A 13,628-nucleotide genomic window follows, 5' to 3' on the forward strand; every position below is an offset into this window, starting at 1 on the left:
TGTGTTTTTTATTTCTAATAAAGGATTTTTTCGGGTGTGTGTGTTTATTTACAGATTAATCATGGAAGGTATCTCGGGGAGACGCCTGACATGATTAATCTAGGACTTATTAGCAGCTATGGGCTGCCAATAACTCGTTATTACCCCGATTTGCCAACGCACCAGGGCAAATCGGGAAGAGCCGGGTACAGTCCCAGAACTGTCGCATATAATGTATGCGGCAATTCTGGGCAGCTGCTGAGTGATATTGTTAGGCTGAGGGGCTCCCCATAACGTGGAGCTCCCCATCCTGAGAATACCAGCCTTCAGCCGTGTGGCTTTATCTAACTGGTATTAAAACTGGGGGGGGGGACCGCACGCCGTTTTTTTAAATTATTTATTTCACTGCACAGTCTAGACACGCCCACCGGCTGCTGTGATTGGGTGCAGTGAGACACCTGTCACTCAGCGTGGGGGCGTGTCTCACTGCAACCAATCATAGGCGCCTGTGGGCGGGGAAAGTAGGGAATACGAAATTGTTTAATGAGCGGCCGGCTTTTTCAAAATAGTAAAAGCCGCCGCAGCAGTGTGAATGCCGTGCAGTGCCGCGCCGGGGATCGGTGAGTATGAGAGAGGAGGGGAAAATGACCGACAGACTGTGAGAGAGGGACAGAGATAGTGACGGACCGACAGAGAGAGAATAGAGACCGAGAGGGAGAGACCGACTGACAGAGAATAGTGATTGACAGATATTGTGACACATCACTCGTTTCCAGTGTTTTAAGTCCCCTTTACACACAGACTTTGCTGCACAGCGGGAAACAAAGGACCAAAGAATGGTCCTGAACGATTTGTAGCGATCAGCAACTTCACAGCAGGGGCCAGGTCGCTGATGTGTTTCACACACTGCAATGTCGCTGGGGAGGTCGCCATTACGTCACAAAACCGGTGACGTTACAGCGATGTTGTTTGCGATGTTGCAGTGAGTAAAGCCACCTTTACCTTTGGATATTTTATCCTATTCAAGACTATTATATATGTCTTGCTTATCTGTGATCCCTGCTGTATTTGAGTAATCTTTCATTGTTATAATCTTATCTGGTTGAGCTTTCCCTTGAATGAAACCCACTATGTGTGGGATACACATATCTAATAAAGGCCCCACTCATTGTCACACCGCCCCTTTGTTGTGTTGTGATGATTTTACTTCACTTTTTTTCTGTGTTGTCCTTTATGTATCACACTAAAAATAAATACTTTGTATTTTTTCAACAATTGTGTGAATTCATGCTATTATTGCTATACTTTATAGACTTTTGGACTGAGTCAATTCCTTTTGCTAATCTACGATATGGTGATTTCGGTCAGCTTATGATATGTATATGATGAATTCCTGTATTTCATTTTGTCTAATATATCATTACCGTATTTTTCGGACTATAAGACGCACCCTTGTTTTAGATGAGGAAAATAGGAAAATAAAATTTTAAGCAAAAAATGTGGTCATGACACACTGTTATGGGGCGAGGATCTACTGCTGACACTGTTATGGGGGTAATGTCCCCAAATTCTCTACTAAGGTGCTGCATCCTGGTAATGATCCTCCTGCCTTGTATATACAGTATACAGTGCCTACAAGTGGTATTCAACCCCCTGTAGATTTAGCTAGTTTACACATTCGGAATTAACTTGGCATTGTGACATTTGGACTGTAGATCAGCCTGGAAGTGTGAAATGCACTGCAGCAAAAAAGAATGTTATTTCTTTTTTTATTTTTTTTTTTTAAATTGTGAAAAGTTTATTCAGAGGGTCATTTATTATTCAACCCCTCAAACCACCAGAATTCTGTTTGGTTCCCCTAAAGTATTAAGAAGTATTTCAGGCACAAAGAACAATGAGCTTCACATGTTTGGGTTAATTATCTCTTTTTCCAGCCTTTTCTGACTAATTAAGACCCTCCCCAAACTTGTGAACAGCACTCATACTTGGTCAACATGGGAAAGACAAAAGGAGCATTCCAAGGCCATCAGAGACAAGATCGTGGAGGGTCACAAGGCTGGCAAGGGGTACAAAACCCTTTCCAAGGAGTTGGGCCTACCTGTCTCCACTGTTGGGGGCATCATCCGGAAGTGGAAGGCTTATGGAACTACTGTTAGCCTTCCACGGCCTGGACAGCCTTTGAAAGTTCCACCCGTGCCGAGGCCAGGCTTGTCCGAAGAGTCAAGGGTAACCCAAGGACAACAAGGAAGGAGCTCCGGGAAGATCTCATGGCAGTGGGGACATTGGTTTCAGTCAATACCATAAGTAACGTACTCCACCGCAATGGTCTCTGTTCCAGACGAGCCCGTAAGGTACCTTTACTTTCAAAGTGTCATGTCAAGGCTCGTCTACAGTTTGCTCATGATCACTTGGAGGACTCTGAGACAGACTGGTTCAAGGTTCTCTGGTCTGATGAGACCAAGATCGAGATCTTTGGTGCCAACCACACACGTGACGTTTGGAGACTGGATGGCACTGCATATGACCCCAAGAATACCATCCCTACAGTCAAGCATGGTGGTGGCAGCATCATGCTGTGGGGCTGTTTCTCAGCCAAGGGGCCTGGCCATCTGGTCTGCATCCATGGGAAGATGGATAGCACGGCCTACCTGGAGATTTTGGCCAAGAACCTCCGCTCCTCCATGAAGGATGTTAAGATGGGTCATTTCATCTTCCAACAAGACAACGACCCAAAGCACACAGCCAAGAAAACCAAGGCCTGGTTCAAGAGGGAAAAAATCAAGGTGTTGCAGTGGCCTAGTGAGTCTCCTGACCTTAACCCAATTGAAAACTTGTGGAAGGAGCTCAAGATTAAAGTCCACATGAGACACCCAAAGAACCTAGATAACTTGGAGAAGATCTGCATGGAGGAGTGAGCCAAGATAACTCCAGAGACCTGTGCCGGCCTGATCAGGTCTTATAAAAGACGATTATTAGCTGTAATTGCAAGCAAGGGTTATTCCACAAAATATTAAACCTAGGGGTTGAATAATAATTGACCCACACTTTTATGTTGAAAATTTATTAAAATTTAACTGAGCAACATAACTTGTTGGTTTGTAAGATTTATGCATCTGTCAATAAATCCTGCTCTTGTTTGAAGTTTGCAGGCTCTAACTTATTTGCATCTTATCAAACCTGCTAAATCTGCAGGGGGTTGAATACTACTTGTAGGCACTGTATGTCCCTCATCCTGCTATATACCGTCATCCTGCCATATGGCCGCATCCTGCTATATACTGGCATATGGCCGCATCCTGCTATATAACCCATCATGGCATATGGCCCCATCCTGCTATATACCTCCATCCTGCTCATAATATACCCCCATCCTGCTCATATGTCCCTATCCTGCTCATATGTCCCCATCCTGCTCATATGACCTCATCCTGCTCATATGACCCCATCCTGCTCATAATATACCCCCATCCTGGTGTATGGCCGCATCCTGTGGCACATAAAAAAAAAAAATAAACGTTCAGCATCGCTCGTCCTTCAGTCTGTGTCAGCGCCGCTGAGTGGAGCCGTCCCCGTTACCCTGCTGCATGCGATCATCTCCTGTGTCTGTGCCGGCGGCTGCGTGTGGATACGTGCGCACAGTGAGGACGTCATCGCTGTGCGCGCCGCTAGTCTCCACCCGGCCGCCGGCACAGACACAGGAGATGATCGCGATGCAGCAGGGTAATGGGGACGGCTCCACTCAGCGGCGCTGCCGCTGACACAGACGGAAGGACGAGCGGTGCTGCAGGGGAACTGTGAGTACTGTACACCGATTCACTGCTCCCCGCGCTGATGATGATGCGTGGGGAGCAGTGAATACAGCCGCACATTATCACTTCAGGCCGTAGTTGCCAGGGGTGATCATGTGGGCCGGCTGTTTATCCCCCGCCCATCATCCCGCCGACCTGTCAGCACCGGCTTCAGCGCTGAGGGATGATGGGCGGGGGATGAGCATGCATATTAAATGAGCGGGTCCACGTGGTCACGGCAGGCTGCTACAGCCTGCTCGTGCCCCCGATGACCCGCTCCACTGCAGCACCCACATTCCCCGCAGGCACATTCAGACCATAAGACGCACCCCCCACTTTGCCCCAACATTTGGGGGGAAAAAAAAGTGCGTCTTATAGTCCGAAAAATACGGTATATGCAGCCCCCTTGCCCTGCCTTTTTGACTATATTAATGTGTACAATTCATTGTCAGCAGGTTCAGCTGCACAACTCCAGAAGGCAAGCACATTTTCCCCTAACTAATATCTACTTTGGCATTGGTTGAAGAAGCACAGCAAGTATTTAAAAAAAAGGATTATTTTTCTAATTTACGTCACTAATCAGTTATAAAAAAAACCCTCAAATATAAAACTACTGCAATTTTTTTCTGCTTTATTAAAGGATTAAGTAGGGTGAGCAATCATTTTATTACCAGATAGTAGAAGACGCATTGTCAGACGACTGTTGTACTAATGGAGGCCTTGAGAGGGCAGGGTACCAGCATTACACACAGATAAGGCTCTACACCTGGTCTCTGGGGTGGGGGCGATAATTCATTCTCTTGTATGGGGCAGTAGTAAGCTGGGATCATACATGCAGTTTTAAGTCAAACACAAGAGTAAATGAACAGTAAAATATTATATAAAAATTGACTTTCCTTGCATTGGATAAGTTCATTTACACAGACTGATGGTATTAAATGACCGCCAATCAGTAAATATTAACCAATAGCGATCATTTAATAGCCTGTTTACACAAGACGAGCGCAGTAAACAATGCACACTGAATGATCATTACTAAATCGCTCAGTACAAATAGGCTGCCATGGTTCTCGGCAGTGCGAGCCCTGTTTACATCGGATGATGCGCACAAAAGATCATTACACAGGAAGTAAAATGGTTTTGCTCGTTTATCCGGTGACCAACAACCTGTTTACATTAAAGTTTAATGTAAAAAGAGCGTCCATGATAATCTTTCAGTGTAAATGCACATTCAATTTCTAATCAAAGGCCAATAACACTTTGCACGTTAACTCCCATTCCTTGAAGCTGCCATATAGCAAATGCTCCCTTTATACTTGTGATCGCAGTGAGACCCAGTCATCAAGGCCACACTGATCACCTGATGTTGGTACATCTATGATATACCATCACAAATACATAAAATAAGAAATCATAATAAAAACACATTTTTACCATATTTATTGCTAGAAATAATGTCTGATAAAAGCTGTCCAGCCAATCCTTCATCTTCATCACCCTCATCTTCCCACATATCATTGGCATCATCTGAAAAGGAAAAAAACAAAAACTTGTACTAGGAGTGGGAATGTGGCAGCGTAATGCTAGTAATGGCACTGGAGATTAATATCACTAGGTAAAGCATATTTTCATTTCAATTGTTTGTGCCATAACCACAGATTGGAACGGCATGGTTTCTGATGCTTCAATTCTGTTCTATAGAGGAGGCTCTTCCATCCATTAATAGAATTTAACCTGGTAGATTAGTTCCTCTCTTCAAAAATAAAAAATGTTGTGGTCAGAACTAAAGTTTTTCTACCACATAACAAAAATCATCTGATTCTGCCTCTTAATTCTATAGGTAATTGCCGCTGTGTGAGGTAGAGTAGCACAGATATACAGATGAGTGTTGTAGAGTCAGCAATGCAGAGTCTGGGTGTTGGTGGGGATGAATGCTGCGCGGGGCAACCTCTGACCTAGCGCGGGGCAACCTCTGGAAGGTAAAGTAAGAAAGTGTTTATGTATAAACAAACGATGGAACTGTCAAGTAAATTTTATAAGTAGCCAATATTGCTTTGCGTAATTGATAATCATTTTCTTATTACTACATATACTGCATTTTACATTTCTTTGTTCAATTGTACAGAAGGTTTAGAAAAACAAGGTTTTAGCTTCTGTGCAACTAACTGAAGGACAAAGGCGTATCATCAGCAATGTGTTGAACTTTTAGACATAACATCAAATAACTGAAATCCTGGAAACTATACAAACCTGACGCTTCGTAATGTGCAACATTATTTTGTTTTTGGCACACACAAAAGCCTCATGGCTGTGTGCCAGAATTGAGAGGTAAATACTGCACCCTTTGGGAGGCATGTAGACCTCATTTCTCTTTCCTGTAAGTGTCAATTATATTTATTATAAAAGTTACATTTCCTTTTGATTTATACCATTGGTGAAGACCAGATTGTTTTTCAGGAGAGCAGATTTCCAAATCAACTATTATGACTGACAGGTTATACAATTAAAGGGAATCTATCACCCTTTTGAGTTTTTCTAGTTATTAATATGGGCATACAGGTGGCATAAAGGTGAAATTAGCCATACCCATATGCCTCCTGGATAAGGGGTAATTTTGGAAAAATCCTTTTATGTCTTCTATCTAGGCTATGGGGCGTGTGCCGCCTAAAAGATAATCCTGTTACCCATCTTCATTATACCAGATTCCTCTTCCCCTTCTCTTCAGTGTCCCTGTGACATCAGGTGCGTGTCCGGAAATCCCGCGCCTGTGCATTCTGCCTGCCGTCTCTCCCCTGCACTGTGAAGCAGCAGTGACTATGTAGCACCTACGCACATCAAAAGTGAAGACTGTGCCCACATAAGGGTGGAACAGTGGAGGGAGGGAAGGCAGGCAGAATGCACCGGCATGAGATTTCCAGCACCTAACGTCACAGGGACTCTGAAGAGAAGGGGGGACGGGAATCATATACAAAAAGGATGGGAGGCAGGCTTATCTTTGGGCAGCGCAGGCCCAATAGCCTGAAAGAGAAGACAAAGGATGATTTTTTTTGCAAAATGACCCCCTCATCCAGGAGGCATACAGGTATGGCTAATTTCACCTCTATGCAACCTGTATGCCCATATTGCTAACTAAAAAAAAATGCAAAAGGGTGACAGATTCCCTTTACAAAAGATTATATGGCATAATTCCTTCTAAGAGATCCTATATACAAAAGATAGCAGCCATCTTTCCAGGAGCAATGCTGTGTTCTCTATGGAGGAGCTGCTGATAGGCCACCACCAGAAAAGTCTATCTTGTAGAGAACAGACATCAGACACACCATGTCCTTATCTCCATCAACATAATCTGTCGAGGGAGACTCAGGAGGCATCCGTACAAATATAGACAGTCCGTTAGTCTATAATATGAATGGGGGAATTACCCCATCAAGGGTGCTTAGCATTAAAGGGAACCTGTCACCTAAAATATGCGTTCTGACCTATCAGCAGACGCATGTGTGCCCTAATTACACCTTCCTACCCATCCCTGTGCTGTAAAATTGTATAATATGAAAGTAATAACAAACTCATCTGAAACTGACAAGGAGAACCCGGAAGAGAAGCCTGCCGCAATGCGCGCTGGATAGAATGAGCGACGGGGACGTCGCTCATGTGACTCCATGGTATCACGCCCACAGGGGCGTGATACCACGGAAAGTATGCAGACATCCATAGGGCAAGGCGTCGCCCATGGGACCAAATACCCTGCTATTTACATAGGAAATATGAAGGTAATAAAACTTTTTTTTATTACTTTCATATTACACAATTTTACAGCACAGGGATGTGTAGGGAGGTGTAATTAGGGCACAAATGCGTCTGCTGATAGGTCAGAACGCATATTCTAGGTGACAGGTTCCCTTTGAATACACCACGGTCACTGTGTAGATAGTAGACCTCACCAATGTTGCAAAAGTAAATGGAAGTTTTGGCTAGCTTGTGGTAATAGTCTGAAAAACAAATACATAATGGACTGAATATATTGTAACACTATATATGATAATAGATGGTTCTGTTGGTGAGACATCACCAGTACAACCATGGAGTTAAAAAATAAATAAATAAAAAGCAAAAACACAAAAAAAAACCCCAATAAAACCATGATAAATTTCTGTAGATGTCACTAGCAAATTGTCCATTAGTGTTAGGCTATGAGGCTATCCATCTGACTTGCTGCTCCATTTTGTTACAGGGATTAAACAAAAAAAATTCCAGCTAATGAATTGAGCCAGTTTGAATGAATGAAGATACCTTCAGAGTCCCAGTCCTTGGGATCAGATTGGGGGTGGTCCAAGCAGTCAGACCTCCCAGTGATTGAGAGCTTATCCCATATACAAACGAGAGGTAATAACGTCTGAGCTTGAGAATGCTCCTTTGAGTTAGATATTGAGTTCAATATTCAATTCCCCCCCAAAAAGAGATGACACCATCTCTGCAATATAGGATCGTTATGGTGAGAGAGGTAAAGCTATGTATAAAGTATGATCATTTTAAGAGAGGCAACCAAGCCCTATGGGATTCTTATTTTTCCTGTAGATGGACCATCTGACATTTTTTTCAAGATTAGGTGTTAGTGCTTGTTTTAGGATTGGTCATTAAGTACAAAGTGTAGAGTTTGGTGAACTGCTCCCATATATAGATTGTCAAGCACTACAACCTCGTGGAAAGATAGCTCTTTCTGGATCGTTTCTGGATCGTACTAATCCCTTTGTCAGGACTGTTCATCACACAAGACTTCATGCAAACATCACATTCAAAAAAAATGAAAAGAAAAAAAGGTCCAAGCCTGCATCTGTGACGTAAAGTAGGAGTCACTAAAGCAGCATTGTTCATGCATCAATTATAACCATTGGGAACACACGTCACACTGACAACATTTGACCCTTTTTTCTGCTTGAAATGTGAGGTTTGTGTGTGAGCCCTAAAAATTTTTGCTTGTTTTTTTTCCCCTCCAATTCACTGCACTTGGATCTTTTTTTGCATGTTTGTCGTTAAACTGTATAGTAAAAGGAATGGTGTTGTTCAAAACAAGCCTTCGTATAGCTATGTCTACAAAAAAAGATTTAAAGTTATCGCTCTTAGAAGAAAAGGAGGACAAAAAGGAAAGGCAAAAAATGTAAACTGGTGTCGGCAGAAAGGGCTAAGAAAGCACCAGCCGAAGTAATAATGATTCAGTCCTCCACTTCTTTACTATAGAGAATAGATTCTCTGCTCCACAACACAGTTAGGCTATGTGCACACTAGGCGTTTTTTTCACGCAGCTACAAAAAAACGCTGTGTGTGGACAGCACTTCTGAAAACCCATAGACATTGCTGGGGAAGCAATGTAACAGCGTTTTCAGCACAAAAACATGGTAAAAACGCTGTAAAAAACGCAGCAAAAACGTCTAGTGCGCACAGGGCCTTAACAAGCAGATATTAATTTGCATAAACAAACTGCAATGTGTGAATATAGCCTATTGCTTCTAAGAATCCACCATTGTCTGACCTGGCATCAGCTGTACATAGTTCAGATTGACTTGGTTGAACGTTTTGTCTAATGTTTGGACAAGAGAAGCAGGAGTCTCAAACTTACCATTAGCTTGGGCCCATTCCTCTTCTGTGTTTCTGGTGGCATTCGCTTCAATTACACTTGACAATTCATTAATTATCAGCTTGTAAATCTTAATTAATAAAGGTATGGTTGTAAAACGTTGAGGATCTTCAAGAAAGAAAAACAATAAAACAATTCAATAAAGGTGTATAAAAATTAAATAGTGATATTTATTAACTGAGAAAAGTGAAGCTTTATTGTACAGAAGAGTTGTGACCAACACTTTTCAGAATGACTCATTTTAGTTTTAGCAACGTCTGTTGCTTCAGTGTTTTTAGATCTTTTACAGTGTGATGCTTCTATGTTACTGAAGAAGTACTATTTAAGCATTTCATAAATTTTTAAACATTTATTGACAGATAAAACAAGTTTCTGTAATGACTCAATATTTAGATATTAGATCACCTTTATCTTTCAAGATTTTTTCAATTCACTATGGTATGTTGCATATCCGCTTCTGGGTCAAATCTTGACTTATGAATCCATTCTTGTCTAATCAGTGCTTGGAGTTCATCACAAACAATTTCTGTATTTTTGTTTGTGCTTTAGGTTTTTGAGGACTGACAACAGGTTCTCAATGGGATTGAGATCTGGGGGAGTTTCCTATCTATGGACATAAAATTTCATTGTTTCGCTCACCAAGCCTCTCGGCTATATCTGATCCCTTGTGAACTGGTGCTTCATCCTGTTGTAAAAATCATTGTTCATCACTAAATTGCTCGTGGTTCATTGGGAGAAGTTGCTCTTGGGGGAAGTGTAGATACTATAATTTAATGTGTGGCAGTATTGTTAGGCAAAATTGTGAATCAGCCAATGACAGCAACCCTGCACAAGTGGCCTCAGTAGGCTTTACTGTTGGCATGACACGGGTCTCATGGTAGAGCTCATCTTTCCTTCACTGGAAAGTCATTCTCCATATGACCCAATCTCAAAGGGGGCTTATGCAGAGAAAATAACTCCTCTGCAGTTCAACGTTTATACATCTTGCAGGGATTGGTGTATGACCTGACCAATCAATGTGCTATTGTTATCCTGTTTTTCAGTACATAGTATGGAAAAATGAATTTATCATTCAAAAGTACAGCTGCCACCGCAAAAAAAGCCCTAATGAGTCTATATTAACAGAAAAATAAAGTTATAGCTCTTAGGAGAAGACAGGTAAAAGAGAAAAGCGTAAAGAAAAAAAACCTTCTTGGTAATTAAAGGGTTTAAGCAAATCTATCACCGTAATTTGCTGCCCTACAACTTCAGGTTCACCGTACTATTACAGTAATATATATATATATATATATATATATATATATATATATATATATATATATATATATATATATATATTATATATATACAAATATATACATACATACACACACACACACACACACACACACACAGGTTTAAAAGACGCCATATATGCAGACAGACACTGCATCCAAGATATACAGTGTGTCCACCCATATCCTGTCCACAGCCATTAACTTGAGAATGGCGGCAGTTATGCAGTTATAGGCATAGAAGTGGTGTCTAGGTATAGTAAAGTAGCCATGCGCTACGCAATGAAACCACCTATAGCGCCACCTTTACAGTATCTACACATTCCATCTACAATATACCCAGTATCACATACAGAAGAACTGCTGCCTCCAAAAAAAACAGAAACCTTCTCAGTTGAGTCAAGTGAGGACGAAGAGGGCGCTTGGTATCATTAAGCATCTACGTCTCACGGCCCAGGCTTACTGTCAGCAATTTCACCTGAATAATACCTTATAACACAAAGTGACCTGAATGATCTTGTTAGAGATCCAAGTTGCCCAAGAGTAAAGGCCCATTTACATGTAACGACATCGCTAACGAGAGGTCGTTGGAGTCACGGAATTCGTGACGCACATCTGGCCTTGTTAGCGACGTCGTTGCGTGTAACACCTACGAGCGAGTGTTAACGATCAACAATACTCACCTAATTGTTGACACGTCGTTCATTTTCAAAATCTTGGTCGTTGTGGACGCAGGTTGTTCGTCGTTCCTGAGGCAGCACACATCGCTATGTGTGACACCCCAGGGACGACGAACAACACCGTACCTGCGTCCTCCGGGAACGAGGTGGGCCTGTCTTTCATGCGGCTGCTCTCCGCCCCTCCGCTTCTATTGGACGGCTGCCGTGTGATGTCGCCGTGACGCCGCACGAACCGCCCCCCTTAGAAAAGAGGCTGTTCGCCAGCCACGATTGCCACCACTCCAGGTGACGTTGCTAGGAAGGTAAGTCCGTGTGACGGGGCCTAGCAATATTGTGCGCCATGGGTAACGTCGTCGCACAAACGACGGGGGCGGGTGCTTTCACGAGCGACATCGCTATGATGTTTAGATTTCTTTGCTCCACAACCATGATAATAAGGATCTTGTCCAATACTTCTTCATGGAGGGCGATCTGGTCACATGCAACAACATTAACAGTTTAATGGAAGCTCTGAAGAGAAGTCATAATCCAGAGGAATTGAGGCTCTTCATCGATTCATCCAAAAGAGACCTAAAAACCATTTTGCTGCATAATGGCAATTTGCTACCTTAAATTCCTATTGGTTATGCAGTACACATGAAAAAAACCTATGACAACATGAAACAGCTGTTGAGGTGTCTGAACTATGACAAACAATTTTGGCTTTTCTGTGGTGACTTAAAAGGTGGTTACCCTGATATACAGAGATGTTACCTAGATACCTTGACAAATTCCCCTTGCAAGCAAGAGAAAAGTGGGAAAGGGACTTAGGCCCTTTGATAGATGAACAATACGATGAGATCCGGTCTCAGACTGTATGCATAGACTGTACAGGACACCTAGCCTATTGCATAATATGGGGATCCAGACAGATGACCATTTGAGGGTAGGAAAATGCAAATCTGCTGCATATGATGTGGTCCTGTGGGAATACTGGAGGGCAGTATTAGCCCTGATTGCTCAAGTCTTCAGCATACCATTGCAGCCAAGGCCTGTCACGTGCATACTGGATCTCCTGGGGGGGAAAAAGGACTTGATCTCAGCAGCAAGGGGTGTTCCTTAAAAGAAATACACTGAAAAAATTCAGGGGACGTGGTGGATACTCTGTGCCTTCCCTCTTCGGCACTACTGCAAGGTAGTATGAGAGACCATATCCTTCTCTTTGTAACTGCTTCATGATTTACTGGACTGGGGGGGGGGGGGGGGGACGGACTTGTGTATGTGTATCTTTGAAATACAAATAGTGGCTGGGGAAGATGTGGCATATTTAGGTCATGGGTGGAGTTGATCGAATCCGCCAATATCTGGGACCGGCGGATCCCTGCCGGATTATAAAAATCCGGATCCGCTCTGGATTCCGTTGCCCATATAAGTCTATGGGGACCAGAATCCGGAGATTAAAAACGTTGGTGGAAGGGATATGGGAGTAGGAGCGCGTGCAGTATACTCACCCGAGGCTGTGTCATGGCAGCAAACTCCTTCTAAGTCACGCTTTTCCCTTCCGGAGCCAACAATTCAATATTCATTGTTTTGCCCGCCCACCGGCGCGTGTAATTGGTTGCAGCTAGACGCGCCCCCACCAAGAGTGGCAGCGTGTCAGCTGACTGCAACCAATCACAGGTGGCAGGACGGCCGGTGGGCGGGGAAAGCAGTGCAAGTGTCTACAGGTCAGTATGGTGAACATGCATGTCTTTCAGAAACACATGCATGTTCCTGTCAGAAGTGTGCAGCTGTGCTGATTATGCGCTGTCAGACTCGTATAAGTCTGACATGACATCAGCCGGCACAGCAATGCTGCGCTCCGAGCATGAGCGTGCATGTACACAAACACATGCACGCTCCTGTCAGAAGTGTGCGGTTGTGCCGGTGATGCAGTTTTTTTTATTATTTAAATAAATAATTTTTTTAAAAAAAACGACGTGTGGTCCCCTTTAATTTTCACCCCCAGCCATGATAATGCCGGCTGGGGGCTGATAGTCTCAACCCGCTGCCGCCCATTATTGCTGCATCTATTAGATGTGACAATCCCGGTGCAATACCGACTCTTCTCCATTGCCCTGGAGTGGTGGCAATCGGGGTAATAATCAAAAATAGCAACAAGAAGAGGAGATAAAAACTTAATACGGCCGTGCACAGTGGAATTTCTGTCCCTTGCGTGCTGCAGTGAGTAGTGTCCGAGTAACCCGCCTAATCTAATAGTAAGGGCGTGGTAATAGGTTGCTGGCTGGACACCATG

At 43.2% G+C, this 13,628-nt stretch overlaps 1 protein-coding gene across 1 annotated transcript in view; it reads right to left on the reverse strand.

The window, feature by feature from the left end:
* The window catches only part of IPO9 (importin 9), a 146,337-nt gene that overhangs the window by 3,956 nt on the left and 128,753 nt on the right, over positions 1-13,628 (reverse strand). The window contains exons 21-22 of the mRNA XM_075335844.1: positions 9,382-9,507; positions 5,202-5,294 (exon numbers count right to left, since the gene is read on the reverse strand). Of these exons, the coding sequence (XP_075191959.1) occupies positions 5,202-5,294; positions 9,382-9,507 (219 nt within the window). The remainder of the gene's footprint in view (positions 1-5,201; positions 5,295-9,381; positions 9,508-13,628) is intronic.

This window comes from Anomaloglossus baeobatrachus, chromosome 2 (genome assembly GCF_048569485.1).
Source record: "Anomaloglossus baeobatrachus isolate aAnoBae1 chromosome 2, aAnoBae1.hap1, whole genome shotgun sequence".
Classification (NCBI taxonomy): domain Eukaryota; kingdom Metazoa; phylum Chordata; class Amphibia; order Anura; family Aromobatidae; genus Anomaloglossus; species Anomaloglossus baeobatrachus.